This window comes from Ammodytes marinus (assembly GCF_949987685.1).
Source record: "Ammodytes marinus genome assembly, chromosome: 2".
NCBI classification, from domain to species: Eukaryota; Metazoa; Chordata; class Actinopteri; order Uranoscopiformes; family Ammodytidae; genus Ammodytes; species Ammodytes marinus.
The window spans coordinates 8538955-8566789 of NC_137231.1; the positions used below are offsets into that span (position 1 = coordinate 8538955).

Sequence of the window (27835 nt, forward strand, 5' to 3'; positions counted from 1 at the left end):
TTCGGAAACTGATGTCATTCAACTCTATTGTTTCTTGAATATATTAGATAATATAAATTTTTTAGAAGTTGTGACTTTTTACATGTGAGAAAACATCAACTTTAAGAACATGGCGAACATCACTGTAAAATATTTTCTCCACTCTTAAAGAAACACCTTATCCATACGTTTATCTGAAATGTTTTACATCACAACATTTAGAGATGCATTGGACAGAGAGGAAATGTAGCAAAAATATATCAATCAGCGGTCACACATTTTACCATCCAGGCGGTGTAGTTTGAGCAACCTTCTTGAGGTCCACTCACTTCAGCCTCCAGAAGCCTGACCTCGGCCCTTCTACAAGGTGAGTCCGGCTGAAAGCATTCCTTCACTCCTTGGGTGGGGGGTGAAGATGGTGAGGGGGGGTTGTAGAGGTAGAGGGCAATGGATGGAAGAAGATGAGTTGGGGTGCGGTGTTAGAAGGAGCACCAACCACCCACGAAGCTGCCACGCTCTCTGCTCCTCTGAAGGTCCCCTACCTGCTAATTTGCAACAGTAAACAAGCAGCCGACAACTTCAAAGTGTCAACACCAATGAGGCCTGACGCGGGAATGGACTTGTGTTTAAGCGTGTGTGCATGTGTGTGTGTGTGTGTGTGTGTGTGTGTGTGTGTGTGTGTGTGTGTGTGTGTGTGTGTGTGTGTGCGTGTGTGTGTGTGTGTAAGGTTTTATATCATGGGAATTTGTCTCTTAAATAGATAGTGGGCAGTTATAGACTCACAAGATCATGCTATTTCAGAGGGTTCATAACCTTCACAATAATATTTTTTTGAATACAGAATATTATCTGGCTAGTGACAGCTTTAGCCCAATCGTCATCCATATCGGCTTTCAAAACACAAATCAGTAAAATCCTGGTGTGTATATCTACATGCTTTAAAAAAAATCCATCAATGTGAATGTGTGTATACATGTTTCTTTAGATGGGCCGCCACCCACGGAGACATGTCAGGTAAATATTTGGAGGGTGGGAGGGGTGGGGGGGAACGGGTGGTGAAGTGTCCAGTGTCCAGAGAGGGCACATGCCATCTGAAGCTATCCATCCACTCCAGCGCAGGCATCTGATACGGACGGAGACACCTGATCCTGCATTAGGCGTCCTCTGAAGCTACGCCATATCACGGCTCACCCCAAACATCAACTTGAACCAAAGGGCCAAATAACTCCCCTGTATTCCTGCAGGTGTGTGGACCTTACGTCGGCTAGAAATCACAGAAAGTTAAATGACGTGGAAACTGGCAAAGAGAACCTGAGTAATTGTTTTTTTTGTTCTAATCATTCCTCTCTCTCTCTCTCTGTGTGTGTGTGTGTGTGTGTGTGTGTGTGTGTGTGTGTGTGTGTGTGTTTGACTTGTTGTCATATGTCACATGGAGAGACAGGTGATGACAGCGGCTTTTCAAGGTGTGTTTTCAACAACAAGAACACAGGCTGAGGGCTAAACACGGAGGGGGGTGAATGCATGCTATTCTTGCATACTAGCTCATTGCAGCAGCAGCATTCTTCCAATAACCAGCGATGCTTCACCTTACAATTAAGTGTCTGCTTTTATCCTGGTGTGCTAGAATCGAGCAGAGTGTTTTTTTAATGTCAGCGCCTCATCACAGGAGTTGAAGGCCTACCTCTTGCTGTGCCAGTGGGGGCTGTGTAAGTTTTGTCTCGGTACCCAAATGCCCACCTCTCCCCCTGCAGTACCACGTGCTTTTACACCGGCAAACCACACAGGGGAGCTACTGCTTTTTCCAAGGCCTGAAAGAGGGAGCGAGAGACTCACACACTCACTCACACTGTCTCTAGTCTCCAGCCAAACATGCTCTTCAGTCAACCTGCTGCACGGGATTCAGCACGCATCAGTGCTCGAGCTGCAAGCGCGAAAGGCAGTGATTTATTTGTGCAGCTAGTAGAAGGATGACATTGTATACATAGTATGCAAGCAATTACATCTGTTGTCTTCTGTATTTTAATGTGGGGACATTATTGTAATATTAACTTGTGACAAAGTAAATGATGGCTTTCAAACCAGGAACTTAGAACTGATACATAACTCTGGTTCCTACTGAAATACTAATATTTACTGAAAAATATACTGCTTATCTACAGTATACACCATTTAGTATGCAAAAGTGGGATAAATATACCATGTAAATACTACTATATCTAGGTATAGATTTTAATATAAATCTTTTTTTAAATATATATTTTTTTCTTTATATATATGGGTATTTTTTTAAAGCTATTAAAGAGTTTGATATTTTTTTGATTTCACAGGCAGGTCAGCAACAAAGATTTTTAATTATTCAATAGCAAGGACTTAGGGCTTTTATACATGTTCTGAAGTACAGGATATTTAGTGGGAGAAAAGTAGGGTTAAGGTTGGATTTTTTTTTTTTATTGTAAAAATTGTTGTTGTAGTTTGGCTTGTGTACAGCTATTTAAATCATGCTGCTTTTATAGGCAGGTGAGCAAAATGTTTTTTTTAGGTTTCAACAAAACAAAAAAGGTTCAGTTTAAAGAATTACTTGAACATGTTCGTAACACACAATGTGAACCATTTTGATGTCCAACCCTCTTCCTCTTAGTCATATGTAAACAAAAGACGGTATCTAGGACAATGATGTCAGATACGGTAAGAGACATCCAGCAGGCGAGGACATGTTCCAATAAATATCATTACATTCAAGCTGGCTGAAAATATGCCAGCCTGCGGGACGCACTCTGTGACTACAGTCAAGATTAATGGGCTGAGAAATCAGACCCAAACACAAGGGCTATTTTTTTTCTCCCCATTCAGTTGACTCCAGTGTTTAGGCCCCGTCAGCGTGAGCCACATGGGACGTTGCTGCAACACGCATGACGAGAAAGATGTTTGCCTGTCTGTGCTGTCAGAGGGTCCACCCATACATACATTACAATGGGGCAGAGGATGATAGGGGCTTTTGGAATACCTATATGAAAGAATGGATGAGGTAATGAGTAATATCAGTGTGTAAATAATGGTGTTTAGAACTGTGTCAGACTCACCTAAGGATTTAGATCCAGCAGCAAACACAGGCCAGTAAAATAAAAAAACAAATGTTTTCTTGGTTGAAATTGACTGAAATGTATGTCATCAGGATTTTTGGATTATAAATCCTATATGTTTCCTGTGGTTATCATATTTTTGCTCTTTGTAATTTTTACTGTTCTATAGTCCCTTTTTTTATTTTAAAATGTAATATCATTTGTAATATCACCTTTATGTCTTGCTTGTCACTCTGTCACACTTTGTACTACTATAACAACTTAGTGATCTAGTTAGATGCCACTTTAGTGTACAGTATTTAACTGTACAGTATATCAAGTGTTGTATAGTTAATGGATATGTATGCCTACATATTGTACACACTTAATTCATGAGAGCAGTTTCTGTGTTGTCATTCCTTTACTTAATAAAAAATTTAATGTATAACTGTAAGTAATCCGTTAAGCGTTGTTTATTAATGTGTAATTTTTCTTTTGAAAAGAAAATTAAATCATAAATATTTGATTACATTTTAAAGTCTAATGTGAAACAGTCGACACATCCTGTATGACAACAATTAAAAAAGTTACATTTTCGGTAATTCATTACATCAAGTTTTATTATATGGTATTTTCATTTACTCTGTCAAGTGATTTTTCAAGATTCTCATTAAACAAATACATAAGATAAACAGTACATTTGTAAAAATAAATATTTTATAAACAGTGTAATTTCTTCTGATTGGATTTAGAAAAGTATACTTATACCAATATAATCAAATAATATTGTAATTTCCAACAAAGAAAAATACTGCAAACAGGAAAGCCTATCAGTACTCCTAGAATGAATGGATTCCTTGAGTAAATGCTTGGATTGCTTCGGCACAACAGACGAGGGAACTTTTTCATTACAAGCCGTGTAATCTCTGGACCCCTTTGTTTTCCCTTCAGCTCTCGAATGTTGCCACCTCCAGAGCAGGCTAATGGATGCCGATAGAGGAAGTGTTTGACATTATGGACACAGCAGTGCTTGTTTTAGAGGAGCTGGTCATGTGGTCTTGCCCTTAACAGGCCACACAGTACCCTCTTAATGTGACCCAGACCCCCCTAGCCAACTCCAGGGGGTTTTCGGAGAACTGTCCGCTCTGGGGGGAACTGAGTGTCAGTTTAGCCCCCCGAGTGAACACAAGTCAACATGCCTTAATCCCCCCATCACCTAAAGTTACACTTTCAGGTCTGCAATTAGCCAGCCGGTCAAATCTCCCCCACCACGCCCTATCCTGAGCTCACTCTTTCCCAGTCTCAACATCGAGCTCCGAGCCAGGGTCCGTGGCCAGTACGCAGTAAGCCTGCACAATTAATCGTAAAAAGAAAAATCGTAATCTTGATTAATATATCAATGCAATTTTATTTCTAGATGACAACGATTCTTTCGCTCATATTCCCCTATGCAAGTCACGCTGAATGTTCACTTCTTTGCTTGGGAACTATTTTAGTTGTTATATCAATGACAATTAGCTACACAATGTCAAATAAAACTTGTTGATCCTGTCGGCTTGTGTTCTAAACCAAGAAGTTGTTGGTTGTCTAAACGGACGGTGTGCTGAGTTTGATTTATTTATATTATGTATTCTAAAGCTTTTACTTTAGATCCTATGTTTTAAGGTTTTCTAATTGTCAGTAAAAGTTTTGTTAAAAAAGCAAGAATTGTATGAGAGAATCAATCTGTGATATCAATTCTTGAGCAATTCACATTTAAGCGAGAATCGTGCAGCCCTGGTGTGCTGGGACCCAGACGCTGCTGCTGCTGCTTGTGCGGATGGTTTCCATGGCACAGTGCCGCCACGGCAACATGGTCCCCTCATCTTTCACTGTCACTATGCCGGAGAGGAAGAGATCAAAACAAACATGTGGTGGCAGGGAGCGGCTGACATGATGAATCGCTGTAATCAGTATGGGACAGCCCGTTGCTCGCTCTGATTGGTCGAGGGCTGCTTTTAACAGATTCTCCAAGTGACTGAGTGACAAACCGCACAGAGAGAGATCTGTGACCTGAAGCGCCTAAGCCTAAGACCTAAGGATATGGCTGATCCAAGCAAAAGCACCACTGAGGCAAAGACTGCCAGTGATTCCACTCTGAATGTAAACATTTTCCGAGATGGGGAAATATTTGCAACATGGAAGCCGTTGGGTCTTTAGCGGGCGCCGTGTCCATTATCAACTGGCCCCGAGCCATGCCAACAGGAATGATGGGGGGTGTCATTTCCATTCGCGTGGTATCGGCCCCATTCTGCACATTGTTTACCTCCTGTGTGACTTCCTGCTTCTTCATCTTGGAAGAGGAGCACAGGAAGGCCCCGACAGTCCCTCCTCTCAACCCAAAAATCCCTGAATGCCCAAACAAAAAGCCACATTGTAGCTCATTTTCCTGTCTCATTTCCAATAGGGGGGGGTCTGGTACTGGCATTCCTCAAGGTCAAAATCTCCACTCTCCTCTGATCCTCTAATTTCACTAACCAGAGTTGGTGTAGAGGCTTCTCTAATAGACATGTTATCCACTTCCCTTTGCTGCTAAGAGGTGGCCCTGACCCTGCTGTCCCAGAGTGAAATGACCACGTTAAAAACCCACTAAACACTTACGGCATTTCAGAATGGAGTCGTACTGGTGGAATCATCATCTTGACGACCCCCTGAGGTTGGAACATTTCTTCAGATGGGCCATAGGGACCAAGCTAGTGGCCGATAAAAAATGATGAGGAGGAAGAAACAGGATCTGCCATTGAAAGGTAGCTCGACTACACTACAGGCCAGAGTGACTTTAAAGGAAGATGAGTTTGGGACATCACATCCCTTGAAAAGGTAGAGTCAGCGATTCTGGGGAATGCTTTTTGTCAAAATCACTTTTTGTCGAAATCAGTAAATATAACAATCTGCCACCTGTTCGTACTGTGTGTACGCTGTAAAGAAATACAATGTTAATACAGAGCATAGGCTCTGTAAACGGGTATGTATACAAAGGGGTCCGCCCTAGTTAGCAACATGCCCAGTTACAGAGCCTAGGCTGTGTATTAACACCATATTTTTTTCAGAGCACCCACAGTACGGAAAGGTATCCGATTGTAAGGAGATTTTGACAGTTTTTGACAAAAAGTGATTTTGACAACCTCCAGAACCACTGACCCCACCTTTTACGTGGTTATTCATTTTTTTGTAGAAAGGGAAAGTTGTCAATGAGATATGCACACAAACACACACAAACACACACATTCACATGCCTAGTTGGCCTGTCTGTAATGGCCTTTGACTGGAGGTCTGTGGTTCAAGTTCACAGAGGCAAAGGCTGGTGGAAAAGTGAACACGCCAGGGTGGCTGTGTAGGGACAGATGGAGCGAGCCTTGTTGGGACTGAGCGAAGGTAGAAGAAGTTTTGGGGGTTTGAGGGGCATGAGGTGGTGGTGGTGGGGAGGGGGTATGTCTCAGCCTGGAGCCCCCTCTGCCAGAAACAACAAGCAGGGCCTTCTCATATTCAAATAAATACCAAGCCAGTGGGGAGCACGGAGGGGCTGCAGATAAGGAGGAGGCGAGGGGGCGAGAGCCAGACGGTAGGGATGGCTTCTCTGCTACACTGAAGCCTATTTAGGATCACAGGCCAGGCTTGAGAAGAGCAAAGCAGGCAGTGACAGATTTATAATGAGCAGTAGACTCTGCCCTCGCATTTAATACCGGGCTTAAGACGTATTAGAGAGACAAAGGCCATGGATCCCGCTCGAGGAGAAGAAAGGCCCTTAATTAATTTGGGGAGATCACCGAGGGCCCGGGCCCACATCATCGGTTCTTTGTGGGCAGGAATGCCAGCTATTTACCGGCGCTCCAATGGGGCTGCGAGGGAGAGGCAAGGTGATGACGACCGGGGGCTGCCTCGCAACAGATAGGGAAAGGATACTTTTCAAAAGCTAAAAGCTTCCCCAGTTTTAAAACAAAGACGGGAGGGAAAGAGAAGAAGTGATTTTGAAAAGGGATCCTACTCCGAGCAACCCACCCCCCCCCCCCCGCCCCACCCCACCCTTCCTATGTCCTACACAGAACATTCCAAACTGTTTTTTTTTGCTCTCTCTTAGTCACCGCGTTTGAAATTCAACTTGTCTAATATGGAGAACAACGTTGAAAAGATTATTCGGAATACTCAGTGGTATAATAGTGCGACACGGACTGTTAATACACAGAAACACATGCATACATAATTACATTATACATGTCCCAATTAAATAAAAAATACACTTTTAACTTTAATTTTCTTTGGACTTTCACTTACAGTACTCCTCTTGTAGTTGGATGATAAGTGCATGTCTTGCTCTCTATTCTTTCCAATGTTGCTTCAGGTGTGGTGGGGCTGAAGGGAGCAGATTGTGGAGGCCAGCCGCCGGCATCAAGCGGGCCGCACATAGCCTGTTGAAGGGCACAGTTGGCAGCTGTCAGACCAATATACAATAACTTAGAGAAGATATGTAGATAGAGAGGAACTTCCTTCTCAAAAATCAACAGATAGCAGTGGCACACATCGTCCCAGACAACTGAAAAGGGGAGAGTGGGTGACAATTGTACTTTTCTTTCTTTGTTTCTTTTTATTTCTTTAGTAAACTGTTTAGTGAAGTCGTCGACGAGGATGCACAACTGGGTTACAAGCACACAACTTATATTTCACATATCGTGGGTTTTATCTATAAAGCAACAGAAAGGAATTTTAAAAAATCTCATCAGGAGGATGTGATTTTATTTTCCATTATGGTGCAGTAAAGTTATTTCAGAAACACGGCGGTGCTTCCTCTGAGATGAAAATGAGCAATATGTAAAGGTGAAGCAGACTGCCTGTTTTCCCATGTTTTTAACAACGTGTGTGGGAATATGGGTTGGAATTTGCTGGGGATAGACCATGGGGAATCATGATTTTCACCTCTGGTCAGCCATTGTGTTCATTTCCATTGTGTTTTTTTATGCACATGTCCTTTTATGATGACCCCCAAAATACAAAGAGAACAGGGCTGAACAGGAAACCAACATTTATATGCCAACAAGGAAATGTGTTTGAGTTCATTTTTGCTTTTTTCCAGAAATACTGAATATTAACAGTAAGTAAAAAAGGCTATAGACTAATACATTATAAAACAGAATTACTAACAAAGCTCCCCTAAAAGGTGTGACTTATTGGCAAATATACATTCAAATAAAATACAGCAATATGGATTCACACAAGGCTAGATTATATGTGATTTTGTGGATTTAAGTGTCTGATTATCTTATTCCTACAATAGTCCTTTAAGGATTTATAGCTTTTATGATATTTCCATAATTCTTTATCTATTGAAATCGACTAAAAGATTACTGCTGTTTAGCCTACTATCATCGCCTGTACACATGGCTGACTCTGCAAACATCTGAGCATAGAATCTCCATCAACATTTACGATCTAGCCCGCTGCAGACGCGCGTCTGTGCCAATAAACTATAGTTTTGTACTGCAGTAATCCCATTTTTTTCAAATATTATTTCAAATATCAGCGTGCATATTTGAAGATAATAACACGCTTCTGCATCATTACTGCGACCATGTTTGAATTTATCCATGACGGCAACCAACCAACTCCACGGAAAATGTCTTCTAAATATCCAACTTGCCCACTCAATGACAGATGATGTAGAGGAAATTACAAATAACGAAAAAACGAATACTGATAGAAATCGGACAAATATTCACCACTGTGGTAAAAATGTTTGGACGTTTTTACTGAAAAAAATAATTTAGTATTCGTGCTGATGTGGACATTTCATTTCGGGAGAAGGAGGTGGACTTTAAAAAAATGTTGAAGTGGAGGAGTGAATGAAAGCATTCACAGGTTTAGCCAGCAGACAAACTGCTTTGGGAAAATAACATGTATTTGTTTGCATTTAAAATGCATATATGCGGCTGTCTGTAGCTTTTAGACAACATTTAGGGAAAACGTAATGATCGAATTATAATGAAATTGGAGAGGGCCTATAACGGCAAAACTGTTGAAGTACCTGTTTTAATCATAGCAAATAACAGCAGCTATTCTTAATATTATGTAAAAGTATAATTATGGCCATTTTTCACTTCTACATTTCCCTGTATAGAATTTAAACAGTTACTCATATCGATAGACGACAGCCAATCTATTGATTGCATCGATAAATTAATTGTAACCTATATAAATGTATAGATCCGTAAAACATATATTTTTATTAATCAAAAATATGTCTCCTTATATGATTATCCTACTCAGATCATTTTCCATTTATTCTTTATTCTGTCATTCATGAGGTGCAAATCGAATAGGCCTACTAATTGATAACTTGGGCTATTAGAGGACCGTTTTTTAAAGGTGCTTACATTTGATCCTTTCTTATAGACAATTTATTTAGACGTATGTTTTGCCTCATGATGGCGGTCCTACAGTTTTAGAATATTTCCTCACGCATACCTGCGCCTCTCCGAGCGTTTCCTAGAGCCCCGTAGAGAGAGAGGGGACACCCCGGACCCTGCGCTGTCAGCGGTCAACTGCTCACTTCCTCTCCATATTATTCAGGGCTCTACACTAATATTTACATAGGATAGGGTTTTATACATGGAGTGCGCCGCCTCGGTCACGCAACATGAACGTGAAAAGCAATTGTTTTTGAATGATCAGCGGAATAAACTGTGATTTATTATCCGTTAAATGATGTGAACGAGTACAGCCTCATTAATGATTATGTCAGTCAGACTATAGGGCAGAGACAGGCTCATTAAATTAAAGAGTGGACACATAAATAGCCTACCTCCTCAACACAAGCATAAAAACATCAGAGCAGTTTGGATGCATTTGTAGTGTGTGTGTGTGTGTGTGTGTGTGTGTGTGTGTGTGTGTGTGTGTGTGTGTGTGTGAGAGAGAGAGAGAGAGAGTGCGGGAATGAGAGGGGGAGCAGCCAGAGAGAGAGAGAGCTCGCGCCCACAGATCCTTCCAGATATACCGATGACCTATCACATCTCTGTTTAATTATAACATAAAAATACACGTTTACGAGATCTCTTCCGTTTAATGAGGCGCGGGGCATTTTTTTGTGATTTGTCATGTAAGCACAACAAGACCACACAAGCCTCTGATTCTACAGTAAAAGACAACAGGAAGAAAAGCAACAACTGTCAAATCATTGTTCCTAAGACACAACTGCAGTCAGAGCGATTTCTGTTTTGGGAAGGATTTTCTATGCAACAAATGTGTTAATGCGCTCATTCCAGCGCGTAGAAGCTCAGTTCAAATGACACCAACAGTCAACAGATTCGCCTTCTGTTGGCTCCTGTCATGTTAGAGCCATAGCCTGTCACTTAACTTCATAAAGCCTACTGCGCTCTCACTGTGCCATCCGGAGACAAGAGTATGGCTTCTGATTCAGGAACATAAGATAATATAGCAGAGTAGTGTAGTTAAAGATGGATAGGTTTCTATTCTTCTGAAAGTGTAAAAAAAAAAAATGTCAAACTCTAAATCATTAAAATGTTGGAAATTCAGAATGTACTTTCAGTTTTACCGTCATAATTTAGAAATGAGGCCTATATTGTGCGATGCATGTCTGCAGCACACTCCAGAAGGCAAAACGAACAAGAGTGGCCTTCCAATCAAGGACAGCAAATTCATTTGTCGGATGAACATTAATTAACTAGGCCTAAATAAAACAACAAAATCATGTCGCAATTAATATTACTCCACATCAGCAGGGCCACTGACACATGCACCTGGAGTACATGTGTTGCTGTTTTTTTTATAAGCAAAACTCTTCTTGAAATTAATAGCAACATGTATCAAATACATAAACAATATAAAAAAGTTTCAGTAGGGCAGTAACTTGTGATTAAAAGCGCGAAATCACTGGCTGGTTCCCTCTATGGACTACATGAAAACCTACAATTTCAATCATTTGAATGTGTTTCCCCCACATTGGCCACAGCTTAATAAATAAATGTAACTATTTAACAGAGATGTGATTTTTAAATTGGCAAAGCAGCAGCAGCTCCAGAGAGATGTGACTACAGGCTACAGTCTGTGTCCATCAGTCAGTGAAGCGGTGGCCTCGCTGTTCAGGCCTGTATCCTCTAATCAGTTCACGTGCTTTGCTCATTTTGTCTAGTTGTTGCCGGCTTTGGGCCGTTTGTCTTCTAAAAGCTCCCATAGGGATGCAGCGCGCGACGGTCCCACAAAGCAAATATATTTCGAATAAAAAAAGATGTGCGTTAAAACACCATCAAACTATTAAGGTGACATTCAAAATGGATTTCCTGCTAATGCTGCTTGAATGCTATATCGAAATACACTATCATATTTGGGAGTAATTAACCTATGGGGAGTAGGCTAACAGTGGCGGTCAAGTGCGCGCGTTCAACTTAATAGCACGTGTACAACTAGTTTACACTTGAGGGTGAAACTTGTTACGAACAGACTATCTGCAGTTATTTTGCTATGTGCTATCAATCGCTGATATCACTTCTGAGATAAATTGTTTTTCATACGAGTTATTTATTTTTGTATTAATTGAGCTTTCGATTTGATCTCTGGTACATTCACGGTACTGTTCTTGAGTTTGTTCAGTTAAAGGAGTGTTTTGTCTGTGTCTGTACAGCTCGTTCTTAAACACGTTTTTTTGTTTCGTTTAAAATGTCACCTAAAAGTTCAGTTAGTCGTTATATGTTCACAAGTGCAGTGTTGACTGCCTCCGCTGTGTTCTGGCTGCTGCTGAGGCCTGCGAGCGAATTCCAACACAGTCTCTTCCCATTCTGATCTGCTCCTGTATTTTGTCTGTTATCACCTGACTATTTACAAAGGAGGCTTCCGACTTGGCAAAGATGAAGTGAGCCGGTATCGATGGCATCCTATCTGATAAAACAGGCCGGCATACACACATCATCTGGACGATGGTTTACACTGGTTTGACTGCATCGTGCGTTCTGCTATAGAATAATCAAGGCGCAGAGGCAAAGTGGAATTTTCCTCACTAAATAAATAAACTGAGTGCCATATCTATCTATCTATCTATCTATCTATCTATCTATCTATCTATCTATCTATCTATCTATCTATCTATCTATCTATCTATCTATCTATCTATCTATCTATCTATCTATCTATCTATCTATCTATCTATCTATCTATCTATCTATCTATCTATCTATCTATCTATCTATCCAATTCAATTGGGCTTTATTGGCATGGAAAAACAGAAGTAGTAGTATGAAAAGAGATGTTATTGAGCAAAATATCTATCTACTTGTGTTGAGAAACATCCAACACAAATAAAGCTAATCCTCTGACCCCTTCATCCCATTAGGACCCCGCTGTTGCCCTCTCCCTTAATTCAATGACTGCAGTGTAAATGAGACTATCTGGCCGCTATCGCAGCAGCTCCAACAAACCACATCTTTAGTTGCTGCACATGTATAAACTGAACCTCGATAAGCTGAGAAGCAACGAGGCGATAGTGAAGGCGTAAGGAGGAGAGGTCAAGTCCAGCTCCGGTCTCAAGTGCCACGTGTGTTTATTCTCTCTGTTTACTGACTGCACGGATGGCGTTTTGCTCGGTATTTAAGGGATAAGGGCATGCGTAAATCTCAGAAGTAGCATGAAATTACGCAATACATAATACTGCTTCTGGAAAACTGTAGACAAATGACTAAGCGTACGCGTGGGTGAGAACAACTCTTACTGTGAAAAGTAAACTGGATGTGCAGTGAATCATTCTTTAAAATAAAGAACATTTGTGACTTCTCACTTGTTTCCATTACTGTATGTCTTTCCATGTTTTCTTTTTGTTGCTTCGACTAAAAGCAGTGTTTTTGTTTATGTGCGTTAAGTTTGGTCTGGCTTTGCGAGACTACTTGACACCAAACACTTTGGGAACTATAGGCATACAAATATTATTTTATGTGTTTCCAATCTCAAAGAAAACGACATTTCAGCGTGAATCCTGGAAAAATTTGATATTTTTTTGTGCTGCAGCCCCTGATTTCTCCTCCAGGAAAACTGGGGGCAAGAACAGCTCTATCTGGGGCTTGGGCAGCTTAAATATGCAAACAAATATGGGCCTATAATTTACTGGAATAGTTGCACACTTTAACGCCGGACATTGCAATGACGTTGGAGTTGAATTCAAATGACTGACACGGTCTTATTTAAATAAAACATCCAGTGCAGAGCGCATGCAGACACTTTTTTCCTAGTGGTGCAAAGGGAGGCGTGGATCTCGCTCACTTTTGACATTCTCGCAGCAGTAGTAGCTTCTCCTCAAGGCAGGACTCAGATGACACCACCCCGCCACCGACCGGAGGAGAAACAAGGGAAGCTCTCTCTCTCTCGTTCTCTCTCTTCTCTACGGATGAACTATGTTTTGACACGCGGACGTGTCTGGGGCTTCATCAAATGAATGTGAGCACCGTGAAGATTTTCGCGTCTTTGCTCTAGTTGTGGGAATACTTTCAAGAACAGTTTAGCCCCGACTCTCGCGCCCACTGAGCGCCGGTGGCGGAATGTAAAAAGCCCATTTTGGCGCATGTTCTTCCCCATTGTGAGCAGCAGCCTTCTCCAGCTTTCTGTGCGGTTGGAAAGCAGAGGAGGAGAAGGAGGAGGAGGGACGGATTTTCCCGGCTCGATCCCTCGCCTATGGACGACGGCGGTCCCCTTTCTCCCAAGGCAAATGCTTTCAGTATTGCCTCTCTGATTTCGGCAGCAGAGCAAGCAGGAAACGCAGCGTTTGACAAACAGAGCGCCGGCCTGGACAAGCCAGACCTGCACAACCACACTTCCTTTAAAATGCACTACAGCACTGTCACCCGGGAAATGGAAGGTAAATCTGTTTGTTGATGCCCATAGAGCTGCCGTATAGCATGTATACATCTCACCAGAAATTACTGTACATAACACCCTCGCAAACCGGTCGGTCAATCGGCATTTCCAAGACACACAGTTGAAATCAATGCGCATAACCACATATGGTTGCTCTGTTTTGAATGCATGAATGAAATTATTGTAAAAAATAAATGGTAACACAGTTGGCCCACCATGAAAAATTATACAAATTCAGTCCTATGGGAGAAGTCTGCATACAAAGCAGCCAGAGAGGAGAGAAAAAAGTTTCCCCAAAGCGTTGGAGAGAGAGCCAACATTAATTCGAAGAGAGGATCACGTACATTGAAAATTAAGCCAGGAGGAGGAGAGTTTACACCCTGTGCGTAATGGTAAAAACAGACCATATTACGCGTATCCAGACCAGAGGGGGGTTATATCCATTCCATAGATCTATTTGTCCAATAACGAGAACGCAACAGTCCCCAGTGACCTGTTTGTTTGTTCATGCAAATCGCCGTTGTGTTTACCTTGTAACCCGCTAACACTCCACTCTGCCGGTCGGGTCCTCTATTGTTTGCTAACGGGGTGATGTGGGCGATACCCTTATCCAAAAGTTAAATGGGTGCCGGAAAGCCCATTAAAAAGGGGCGCACTTCTCTGTCAATCAGTCTCGTCCCAAGGCGAGGAAAAGGCACATTACCTGCAGTTCCTTATCTAAATAGAAATAAGAACCGGTTTTATCGCAAAGGGGAGGCCCTCTGCGTCAGATAAGAGAGGAGAGACTGGGTTGCAGTGTAACACACTGCAGCAGCGCACAACACGGGCCGCTCAGAGCGCAATCGATCCAAAGCAAAACCTCGTTCACACGCACTCGAAGCTCGAGACTGCGAGTAGTTCAGACGTTCTGCGCGAGCACCGCAGCTTTTTGGAAACTTTTGGTCACTATTCGGGGACGTTTGCCTTTTTACATTCGGCAGGCTGTAGTAGGCTATGCTGGCAGTGGATGCAACCTCAGGGACTTATAAACAGCCGAGACGGAAACTTTTAAAAACGAAAGGCGTGCATTTGTGCGTGACATCCTCATCTGGAGATCACTGAATCTTGCTTCTGTTTTTACTATCTGTGTTGTAACCGAATTGAAGTGCGAGGCATTTTAGTAAACTCCAGTTTTTTGGGATGATTTCAGCCATATCCAGTCCGTGGCTGACGCAGCTGTCCCATTTTTGCGATGTTGCAGCCTTCACGACGAGCAGCCTGAGTAGCCTCAACACGCCGGGGGGCTACCATCTCTCTCCGTCCCCCGGGGATCCGTACAGCCAACATGAGGCCCACTTCGAGCCCTGCCCCGCCGCCCAGCACAACTACAACTACCCCGGCTCTAACCCGGGCCAGGCCCCGCCGACTGACAACGGGACTCCCAACTGCTCGTCGTCGTCCTCCAACTCAACACCGACGAACAAGAATATAGTGAAGAAGAATCCCAAAGTGGCCAACATTAACGTCCAGCTGGAGATGAAAGCTTTATGGGACGAATTTAATCAGCTGGGCACGGAGATGATCGTAACCAAGGCTGGCAGGTGAGCACAAATCATTTGCAGGCCAGAGGCTGGAAAGTATTTTGTTCTGCTCGTATATAGGTAGACCGAACACATACAATGTAAGATATTTAATTTTAACGCATAATATTACTCGATAAAGGAAGAACAATGTCATCAAAAGAGGGGCGTTTTTTATATTTCCAATGTAAGTATTTTTGAGCTTTTATTCTAATGATTAAAATGATATGCAAATTAGTGTTGTGTATGTCCCTGCTAAAGTACCAAACAACATAAAGAAAAGGCATAAGAGTTTTATTTGAAAACATATATATAGCGTACTCCTTTTTCTAAAACTTTTCTCCAATTTATTATACTGTATATATATTTATTTTACTTCAAATAATATATTTGTGGACTGGTATAGCTTGCATTCTAGAACGGTTAACACAAATCAGCATCTGGTCGGATAAATTAGATTAATAAACACTGACATAATCTGTGTGCATTTGACTTTGAAAAATATTTAACTGAAAATTGTGACCAGTTGAAGCCTGATGGTATAAGTTTAAAAGACGAGGTTAAAAGCGAGTGTGTTTGTGTGCAAATGTGTCTGCTGCAAACACCATGTTGATCAGATCTTGCTGCATATAGGAACAATGTTGCTCTCAGTCAGTTTCAATTTCACGCACCGCTGTTAACAAACATTACGGCCTCTAGTCTGGGAGAGACTGGGATCATTTCTTGTTCAAGCCGATTATAGAGTCGCACTATTGTTTTTATTCGGGCCTCGACACGTGTTTTTTTCTTATTTCCTCATCACAGTTGTTTTCGTCTGCTTCCCTCACTTTATTCTACAGTCTCACAGAAAAAAAACATATGGTTACATAAATTGCATGAATATATAGCCCTACCACAATCTTTTTTTAATGACAAAAAAATAATGAAATAAATAGGCCTTAATAAAAAGAATATGGTCGACAAATATATATTTGTCTGTTTAATGTCAAACTTGAAGATGTGCAGATTTTAGATGGATATTTATTGTATTCTTTTATTGCAGATTTCTAACTTTACCTGCGCATGTCTTCGGGCACGTCACAATTCGCGTTGACCTCTGACCCTAGAAATCCAATACATTGTTACACTAATATTCGGTACACTTTAGTGGATTTAATTACAATTTTTAACCAGAACACTATGTGGCACGTCTCCGAGTGGCGTCCTGGGTGTTTCTGTAGGCTACTATAGTACTTTAATGGATGAGGCATGATATAATTGATTTAATCCTGAAAGTGAGGGTTGAGTTTCCCGCTGTGCGCTGGCTGACAGGAGAAAGGAGATCTGCAGCGGAGCACTTTAAACGCTCCTTCAGCCTCACCTAGCCACGACACTGACGTTAATTGAGCGTTGATTTCAGGATCCCTTTCACTGACTCGGTGGATTACTCAACTTTCAGCTGATGTTCTTGAGGATATGGATCTACCCTATAGATAGTGACATAAGAGGTGGAGGGTCAAAACAAATGTGTGTGCATTGGGCGCTGACGCAGCTTTAAGACTTAAACTTCGAAAGCGATTCAATCCAAATGTCTGACATGAGAGCAAATAAATGACCGTGAATAAATCAGTAAAAGTACATCGAGAACGTTGCAACTACATTTTCCATTTGACATTGTTCATACAAATAACTACTTATTATTGTGGATATGTTTTCCTCTGACGATACAAAGTTCAAATTTAAAACTATAGGCAAGAAGGCTATCACACCTCGCCTGCACAAATGTGTAACTAGGATTTCATGTGTCTGGAACTCATCAAGAGTAGAAGAAATGTTAAAGCGATTCGCCAGAAATTACAAAAGCGCAGCTAAAAAGGCAACAAACCCAAAGCTCCATTCAGTTCAGGGGGAGTTTTACGCACGGAGTGAATCACGTCATTTCCAATAGCTTGAAGCGGCTGTCTTCTTGCAGCTTTGTAAGCCTGGAGCTGCACGACTCTGTGCAAACATGTCGGCTTTCTGAAAAAGAAAAAGAACATTGTGTGGCTTAATCATTTGCCCGCTCTTCTGGCCAATTCCAAATAATTCAAACGTTTTAACACCATATGATGATGTTTTTAAAATAGGGCATAAATGTGCCACCAAGCAAGCAGCAAAATCAACCATTTATAGTCTACAATTAACAGTCCCCGTGTGTTTTTTCTGTTTCCAGGAGAATGTTTCCAACTTTCCAAGTGAAAATATTTGGAATGGACCCCATGGCGGACTACATGCTCCTGATGGACTTTTTGCCAGTAGACGACAAACGTTACAGGTAACCTTGCTGGTGTCTTTAGACAACTGGAATATGCATATGTCAGGACAGGAACGTGAAACATTGTACAAGTCCGGAGGCTTTTACTGAGATGGAAAATCCACAATTGGTAGTAGGCCTATTACATTCCACAAGCAAAAAATAAATAAATAGACGATTTAAAAACAAAACCTACAACACAAATGATTATGATAACTAGCCTACACATTTTATCATCGAATCGAATTTTTTTCCGACAATCAATCATTTTATGCATGAATGTATAGGTTACTAATATGTGGACATTAGAAGTAGGTTACATTACATGAGGCCAATTATACATTTTTTAATATAGGGCCTATAGCCTCAGTGCGTCTCAATACACGTCAACACATGAATGGACATTGTGTTTGCAGGAAGAGGCGACTTTTATTAAAATAACTAACGTCGGTAGATCGTAAGCTTGTTTCTTAAGAACATTTTCTTCGATCCTACAGATATGCTTTCCACAGCTCGTCGTGGCTGGTTGCTGGTAAAGCTGATCCCGCCACGCCGGGCAGGGTCCACTACCACCCGGACTCTCCGGCCAAAGGCGCGCAGTGGATGAAGCAGATTGTCTCTTTTGATAAACTCAAGCTCACCAACAACCTGCTGGATGATAACGGCCATGTGAGTTCAGACTGGAAACAAATGAATGCATGCATGCAACCAAAAAAATACACAAACAGCTACAAAAAACGCAAGTGAATTAACATTTATTAGCATGATTTTACCGACGCTTTCAGCGGTCGAATATAGCAATCTGGTACGTAAGTTGTAAACCAACATTTTACAGACATTCTAGGTCCCAGCAGAAGGATTGTTGCCGTTAATGAGAGGCTGATGATTTATATTCGCCCTCATATTGATTGATACGAGTAATTTAACGTATAAATCTTGGTATTTTGACAAATAGTCATATGTTGTCAAATAACTATTTTCAGTCCACAAAAATGGCACTGCACATCAGGCTTTACTCCAAACATAACGGAGAGGAAGTGGAATATTTCACCACTGGAAATGTTTTCAGCCCTTCCCGCCTGATCTTCCACTCTGCCTGGGTGTTTCCGTGTGCCACTGCTCTAGTTGTGAAATCTGGACGAAAACTGGAGATTTTAGAGTTTTCGGGGTGTATTTTAGCAAATGCTGAAAATGGCGAGCCATATTTAGGACTGATCGAATATATGTTTTCACCATGGCCCTGAACCAATTAGTTAACGAGTGATTATTGTTTTTTTTTTTAAATTAATTCTGCCGATAAAATATATTAAGGTGGCCTCAATTTTTTTCCTCGATAAATGGTTCTGCACATTTAACATGACCGGGGGTTATTTCATGCGGTTATGGGGTTATTTCTGCATTTCATAGCATTTACAAAACTGGGCATGTGTTTATCTAAGAAACGTACGAGATACATTTCAATTAATTTGTTAGTCCTAGAATTGTATCTCGTACGTTTCTTAGATAAATCTTACCTGATATAACGTCGAAAATAGTTTGGCTTGTGGACTATGAGCCTTCAATCCTTCAGTGCATGATATTTCTATAGAAGTGCTTATGAACGTTTTTCCCCCCAGATCATTCTGAACTCCATGCACCGCTACCAGCCCAGGTTTCATGTGGTTTATGTGGACCCCCGCAAGGACAGCGAGAAATATGCTGAGGAGAATTACAAAACCTTTGTTTTTGAGGAAACCCGCTTTACTGCGGTCACAGCGTACCAGAACCACCGGGTAAGAAGCCTTTATGACTTTGTTAAGTACTGGACTCACACTGTGTGTGCTTGTGTAGAGAACAAGAGCAGCTATAGCCAGGCCGTGGCCTGACTCTTTATATTTGTTTTAACAAAATGGACAGCGGGTAACATGGAACAAATATAATCACAGGATAGGCCCATAACAAATCAAAAATATCAAGTAGGCTATAAAAAGGGGTCTGTGTCTGTGATTGAGGTGATATGTGGTGCTAGAGCATAAATGCATTAATCAGTTGTGTTCAGTTGGATACGACACAATCTCTTCCATTGTGCGCTTTTTGCGCGCAAATGTGTCCAATACTCTGCGCGAACAACTGTGTTCCCATTTTCTGTCGCCCCGGCTCTGCTCTCCATCAGTCGGTTTAGATTCAGACATCAGTGCATTCATTGGTTAGTCAAAGCGACTCGTAACATGTAAGTGAAACATTAGAACAAAGATCAGATCATTAGCAAAGTAAGCCTACACGTAGGCCTAATTGTGAAGAACACGCGGTGTATTGGTGATTTTAATATTCCCGCAAGGGCATTAACTACATTCATTTAAAACTTGAAAGTCGCTTGGCACTTGTATGACTCAACGGGGAGAAAATAATAAAAATGACCAGCATCTAATTTGTAGAAACATGACTGTGGTGAGAAACTAATTAAACTGTACACACTTTTATACTTTCCATTTGACTTATTTGCTTCTACTTGTTAAATTGCACTACATTCTGTCTCTAATGTGTATTTTAATGTTTACTGTTGTGTTGTGAGATGTGTGTGCTTGTGTTTATTTAGATAGGCCAAAGACAAATTTACACCAAGGTGGACAATAAAGTCAATCTGCTCTAACCTAAAATTATGATTATGAATATTCCAAGATTGGGAATGTATTGTACATGAAAGGGAATCTACCTTTTATTCTTGCAGCTGTAAATGTAAAAATAGTATTCAGAAATAAACAGTCTCAAAATCAATAAGCTTTCAGTTAACTCACCTTGTGTTTTAAATAACACTGAACGGACTTGATGCTGTATCACAGCATATTTGATTACAGTGTGTTGGGATTTATTTGAAAGACCTTAAACGTTCATTCCGTTACGCAAGCGTATGGCTGCTGTCTTTTCAAATAGAAATGGAATGCAATGACAAAGATAAATGGAAATGACATTGTGTTCCACGACTACAGTTTGCAGCACTGAGCTTTATTTAATGTTGTGCTCTGGATTTCAGATCACACAGCTGAAGATAGCCAGCAATCCCTTTGCAAAAGGCTTCAGGGACTGTGACCCAGAGGACTGGTAAGCATTTACATTCCAACAATACAATTGGCATGTTTCCACATGGTGTAAAATGAAAGACAGCATTTGCAAAATAGTGTGGCTGTTTGTTTTATCGTGTACACACAGGTGCCAGTTGGGTGGAGTTTGCCACGTGAAACAACACAATGTGTGCAGTGAAGTTTAGAAATCACTGGACACTGTTTGAAAGTCAATCGACCGTCTTTCTGTCCTTGACAAATTACCAGACACACTCGTAATTGTCACAGTGGAGTAGACCCCACCCTTCTGGTACACCCAGGCAGCTCAAACCAACCAAAACACATATGATGTTTATCTACCTAGGCAAATTACGGTAAAAAAAAAAGCACTGATTGAAACTTGGACATTTTTCAATATTTTACAGAAAAGGCGAATCTACGTCATGCTTCAACGTTATGCTCCTGATAAATTAAATGCCTGTCAATGTGTGAATGCTCATTTCATGCATCAGTGTAAACTCTTAACATGTGCATGCATCATTTTAATATATAATGAAGAAATTGCACCTAAATGAGTATGTAACTGAATCTGTTCTCCCTTCTCCAGGCCCAGGAATCACAGGCCAGGCTCTCTGCCAATGATGAGTGCCTTTGCCAGAACAAGAAACCCAATGTCATCTCCTCCTCAGCTGAATGGCACAGAGAAAGGTCTGAAGCTTGCTCTTTGTTTCATTTCAAAACTATCGAACAAGAAACACCTGAAGTTATTCAGCCTTTAAAAAACCTTTCTTTTTCATTTTTTCATTTTATATACAAACATACTTGTCTTCAATTAAACATCAAATGTGAGATGGTCATTGTCATCCACTGTTGGCACAACAGCTGTTCTTCTTCTTCTTATTATTATTATTATTATTACTGAAAATGACCACACCTTGGTGAGACAGTAATAATAATAATAATAATAATAATAATAATAATAATAATAATAATAATAATAATAATAATAATCAACCTTTATTTATCAAATACAATTTTATTTATATATTTTTAAGATGAACTTCCTACTTAAAAAAAAAGATAAAGGTGTATTTGATTGCAGCTTTGACTATCTAGTAATCTTAACACTGATTTCTCACATCAAATACTAAAATAATTACCATTCATTGTGTAGGTGTTACAATTGTGAAATGAGAATTTGCTTTCTATCATTGCACATTGCAAACTGTTGCTGGCTTCAACCCAAACACCGGTATCAGTATGACTCTTCATGAGTCATACGCCACTGTCGTTTGGAGTGCAGGACTGAACACACTCACCATTTAGGAAACTATACACTTTGCTGGTACAAAGTGTGCACAACATGTCAGCTAATAGCCCTGACTCTTTCTCATGTCTTTTTCCTTTTTACAGAGGACGGTAGGCGGGAGTACGAGCGAGACCCCAGTGGCACACCCATACACGCCGACCCGGCTCACCAGCTCATGTCCCGGGTCCTCAGCCCCGCCTTGCCTGTCCCAGGAGGCCTCCATGCGGTCCCTCTCAGTGGCGGGCGCCCCAGCCCTCCACACGACCTCCGGGGGGACCCCCACTCTCTACCCCCGGACACCCTGCACCACCACCCCTACAAGTACCCCACCACCTACGAACACTACCTGGGAGCCAAGACCCGGCCCTCGCCCTACCCTTTACCCAGTATCAGAGGACACACGTACCACCACCACATGAACCCAGCCACGGCTAACATGTACTCAGCCACCAGCGGCCCCTCTAACTATGACTACGGGCCCAGATAATGACTGCTGTCCAGGCAGAGCTAACAGCACAAACAAGCACTGTGGGGAATGATAACGGGCAAGGAAAAGGCAGTACAGTCCTGTCTATTGACGGCTTATGCAGCCTGCGTAAGGGTGCATTCAAGGGCTGGAACTCCTTTTCTGCTGGATAAACCCTGCCGTATTTATTTAAAAAGAAATGCATCCCTGCGTTAAGCACGGACACCTGCTCTGAGCCCGTTGAAGAGGTCTTCTTTGACCTTTGAACCCAAATGGCGATAGCTCCACACCGGGGCAGCTCGTACCTTGAGGGGCGCAGACATTGAGCCAGCAAGCAGAGGAGACAGGAGGGACCTCTCCTTAACAAGGACAATACCTTTGATCACGGACTGGAATTTTATTTTTGTGTGTTGGATGCACTTTTTGATTTGCCTTGTTTTTATTGCTTTCAAAAAAGCCATATGTTATATAGTCCATCCACCTATCTAGGTAGACAAGATGTTTGCATGTTGAGCTCATCAGAGAAAGGTGTCGAAACACATCGAAATGTTTTTGTTTGAGGAAAAAAAAATACAAGATTTGATTTTGAAACATCTTGAGCCGCTCTGAGAAGGCTTGTACCATGGCACTGACTTGCAGCAATTCAAAGTAAATAAATGAAGCAGAATGACTGTTCTGTATCTGTAAAATAAACATTAAATTCGTGTAATTCATACAAAAAAGTTATTCGAGCAGATCTTCCATTCAAAGCTCTGTGTGCTGTTGCACTGCTGAAGGTGGGGGGGTGGTGGGGGTAAAAAAAAAGAAGCTTACCTCACTGATAGCATTGTTCGAGTTTCTCCGACAGGATTTGCCCTGTTGTATTGGGTTGAGGTGTCAGCTGCCCCTGCGGTCGTTGTATAGTCAGCTCGCAGGCTGTCTAAACATTAGACTGCACTATAGTTCAAATGTTGAAATCTGCACCTGATTATATGAAAAAAGCACACATGAATGGGCCTATCGACCATACTTCCTATTCACACACACACTTCCTTCTTAGTTTAGAAGGAAGTGTGTGTGTTGCTTCATAATATTAGGAGATAATACAAATTAAGAAAGTGAAATAGTAAACGACTTATTGAAAATGTAATAAATAATTCTGTTAAGGAAATTACTTTAAAATTTGTTTTAATAAATTAAATTCTGAAATGTAGTTCTCGAAAAACTCACCAGAAAATGAACCCATGGCATGTCAAAAAAAACTGAAAGAAAGAAAAAAAAGACAGCATTAACATTTCCTCTCTCCCCAAAAAGGATATCATTGCTCACATTTAATGGGACAGTTGTGCGATATTTTAAGAATGTCACTTGCTCCTATATATCCAGCCACTTCCATCTCCTATTTGAAGTCCTATGAGGTATGCTTTGTTGTCAAGGTTAATCTCGTTGGGGGAAAAAAGTCTGCTTTGGGATTTGTGCTTGTCACGAAACAAGGGGAAACTCAACCTAATGATTCATTTCAATAATGTATTTTTTTCCTCCATTGAGCGGAGAGAAGGGGAAAAGGATGCCCGAGGGCGCGTGACCTCTGACTGTTTAATGGCCTGTAAAGGTGTCAAAGGTTAAATAATGTTTCCACGCATTTAAACGCCGGCTAATTGGTTGTATATTTGCTGGGGTTTTTTGAGCGGCGACACACTTATTATTATTACCTCGCTTTATTATGAAAGCAACAACAAGTACAATGACGTCTTAACTTCAACTATTTATTTTAAGCTAGTTCTGCATTGGCTAATTGGCCTTAGGCTATGAGAATAAAAAACAGCCAATTCAACAAGATAATTCTACCATAACGAATTGTTCATGCGTTGTTTCTGAAGTGTTAAGGGGTTCGTAGGCCTATAGCCTTGTGTATTTTCAATTTGCGTAATTCTACTTTTTACATTTTATTGTGTCTGGTTTGACATTTAGGCGAGACTATCTCTGCGTAAGCGTAAATAAATATGGTATTTTTTTCTTTATTAGGAACTAACTTCATGAGCAGAATAAATACAACTATTTTCACATTAATAAATATTATATCCTACTCGCCAACAGTCAGTTAAATGAAATAGGCCTACTTGTGTTCCTGTTTCGTCTGTCCAGGAAGCCGCCTGGGGTGGACCGACGCCGGCCTGCAGGTGCTGAGGAGCAGCCTGTCGGAAGCCGAGCACCAGCACGAGACCATACAGCGTTTATCACCGCAATGCGGGGCTCGTGGGGGGTTGAGCAAGGGTAGCACGTGAAGGGTCAAAAGGCGATATTCAGACTAATTATAGGTTTCACTACAACACAGGAGAAACACCAATGGATCTTCCTACGCACGTTGTAGGCTATAGACCTAGTGTAATCTGTCTAAATATGGATGAATGTGACCAGTCAGTGACCCCAATAAAGAAACTACCATTTGAAGATATTTTCAAAAATAAAAACAGTAAAAATGTATAAAAAATAAATAAATACTGAATTAGTGTATACCATTACAATTAAAAGTACTCTACACATAGGCCCCACAATTAGGTCAAAAAAGTAAGCAATGTTTACATAATGTTAATTATGGCCTATCATGGCTTCCAGTAGCCTATCCAAGGACAAATGAAGACCTACAACAAGGACCCACTCTATAAGGGGCTGCAGCAGGCAGTCAACTGCTAAAGCAAGGATATCTTCATTATAAGTTAATTTGCAGTAAGCTCAGTGAGGTAACAATACAGAGGGGCTGGAGGAAGTAGCTAATTGAGGAAAAATAGCAACAAGACTACTGCAATCTAAAAACACTCCATCCCTATAACTACTGAGCAAGCAGTAGAAACTTAGGTCAAATATGTAGCAAATGGTTAGATATTTAAAAAACTATAACAATATTTATGTCAGAAGTGTAGTGGAATTGAGTGTAAAGCCACATTGAATGTGAATGCACACATTAAATAAAGTAAAGTAGGCCTACTTGAGCAAATGTAGTTACATCTCACCACTGCAATGAAGAAACAGCCTTATTCTTTTCTCCCCCTACCTGCACTATTTATAGTTGTACGATTTTTGTACCAAACCACATCCAGCAAGGAAAATGGTCCCTTCAAGGAAAATCACTCCTAATAAATGGTGTCTCTGGTGTAGTATGCATCAGTCTGGGGAGACTTGACATTGAAGCCTGAGGCTGCCCTCATTTTGTTACCCTGCTCTGCAGTCTAATGGGACTAACCACTAGAGCAGGATTGTTTTTGTGATTGGAAAAGAATAGTAGAAGTGCAGTTTAGTTTTACAGAATTAATATAAAAACAAGCTATAGCTGAATAGGCTTATATTTTAAATCATTTCAAACTAAGTGAAGTGTTTTTGTGAAGTGGCAAAACAGGGAAATTGCACCTACTGGAGGAACCATAATGAATTGCACCCCAACACCAACATACAGCCAGTATGGTGCCTATATGGGAACATAGCATTCATATTACATTTCTACACATGCAATTAAAATAGGCTCCAGCATACTTTCAACAGGCAGAGGCTATTTTCAAGCACAATATTTCAATGTGTCCTTCCTTTCACACAGAGGGAGAGAACAAACTGCTTAGACCCAATTACACTACGTATAACAGTCCCATGTGCCCAGATGTCTAGGGTTTTCAGGAGACACTGTTCCAAGGACTTGCCATTGAAGTATGAAGAAATATAGAGAATGGATGATAATGTGACCCGAGGCATCATTTGACACTCAGCTGCATCTGGAACATCTGTTGTGACAGGCCTATCAGGGGTCTCCGTTTGTTTCCCCCTTCACCTCTGTGTACATTTATGCTGGGGAGCCTGGCCTATAGCCTGCTGTATCTAGGGGACAGTTATTAAAAACAAGCCAGGTAAACCGACCAGAGTCCGCCATCTAAACAACAGCACACGTGTTTCGCATTTCATCCCCCTCCTTATGGCCTCTCAACTAATACAAAAGGTGCCACGGTTTATGGTGTGCATGAGGCTGCTGATGGACATTTTATGCAGAACATCAAAACACATCATCACCACCGGGCAAGAGCCTTGATACAATTGTATCAATTTACATTTTGAAAAAATAAATAAAGCCAACTGAACCGTGAGGCGAAACATTGGTTTTGGCTCATACGATAGGGATTATTTCCTTCAAAATGGTTCTATTTCTCTACTTATATCTTTTTAAACAACCAGATCAGTGTGGCCTCCTACTAGGTTTGCACAATTAATCAAAATCGCAATTTGGCGTAATGAAATGTTCAAATCGCAGAAAGATGCAATATTTGTTAAAGGCTAAATGTCTGTTGAAATGCCATTTGAAATAGATATTGGCATGCTGTGGATATGTTCTGCAAACACATACACATATTCTATACAAAAACATGTCTTTAATTAAAAAAGGATATTTCAATGAATAATGATGCCAGTGTGACGTTGTTCACTCTAATATTGATATATTTTCTAAATCGTGCAGCACTGCATCCTACGCATCCATTTATACACCCAAAAAGGCGAAGGGAGTAACGGCATGAACCCCACACACACACACACGCAACCGCAACCAAACGGATTCTGTCCTATCCCAAAACCAAGCTAACCTCTGACCTTCCAGGCCAAGCAAGACACACGTTAGGTGATAAGTGAAGCACAGGGCCTATTGTGCAGACCATCTCCCTGTCCATTTATTGACTTCCTAAATGATCCATTATGAAGTGATTTACGAGGTCCACCACCACCCCACCAGGCACTTCTAAAAGGGCCGGTGGGTTGGCTGTCTGCTCCATTCAGCAAGACATCTGCACCAATGGACTCTGCATTTGATTTATCAGAGAACGGACGGAAGCTGGCCCGCGCCACCTCTAGTGTTTGTTCAAAGCCAACAGGAGAGTAAGGAAGCTGTTATGAATGCAAGATGTCACCGGCGGGGTCACGGACAAAAGGCATAGATTGAAGCTCTGCGGGGAACAGGGGAAGCGTGCCATTAAAATAGGGCACTTGAAAACAGAGGTTATCCTATTATTAAACATATTTTTTTTGTATAAAGTGAAGGGGTTTTCAACAGGCTTCAAGTACAAATATCCAGAACATAAATCAATACAAGCAAGAAAATATGCAGTTTGTTCAATAACAGTAGAATCACAGCAGGGCAGCTTGTTTAGCAAATGACCTCGTCTTTCCTCTGTTCACTAATGATTCGTGGGCCATTTTGGGGGAGTCTGGCTCTTTGATTTCTCAGGCCTTTTCCTGTACACCATGATGAGCTTCTGGA

At 41.2% G+C, this 27835-nt stretch overlaps 1 protein-coding gene across 2 annotated transcripts; it reads left to right on the plus strand.

Annotated features, from left to right (window-relative positions):
- The first annotated feature begins 13311 nt into the window (after window positions 1-13311).
- Window positions 13312-23272, plus strand: tbx1 (T-box transcription factor 1). Of its 2 annotated transcripts, none has more exons than XM_080040969.1 (8): window positions 13312-13923; window positions 15112-15502; window positions 17673-17774; window positions 18251-18422; window positions 19370-19525; window positions 20764-20831; window positions 21399-21499; window positions 22205-23272. In XM_080040969.1, the coding sequence occupies exons 1-8, from the start codon at window positions 13740-13742 to the stop codon at window positions 22585-22587; spliced, it is 1557 nt and encodes a 518-aa protein (XP_079897095.1). In that variant the 5' UTR covers window positions 13312-13739; the 3' UTR covers window positions 22588-23272. The 2 variants fall into 2 exon arrangements, with proteins under 2 accessions (XP_079897095.1, XP_079897096.1); XM_080040970.1 differs by having other exon boundaries at window positions 15163-15502.
- Window positions 23273-27835: the final 4563 nt, after the last annotated feature.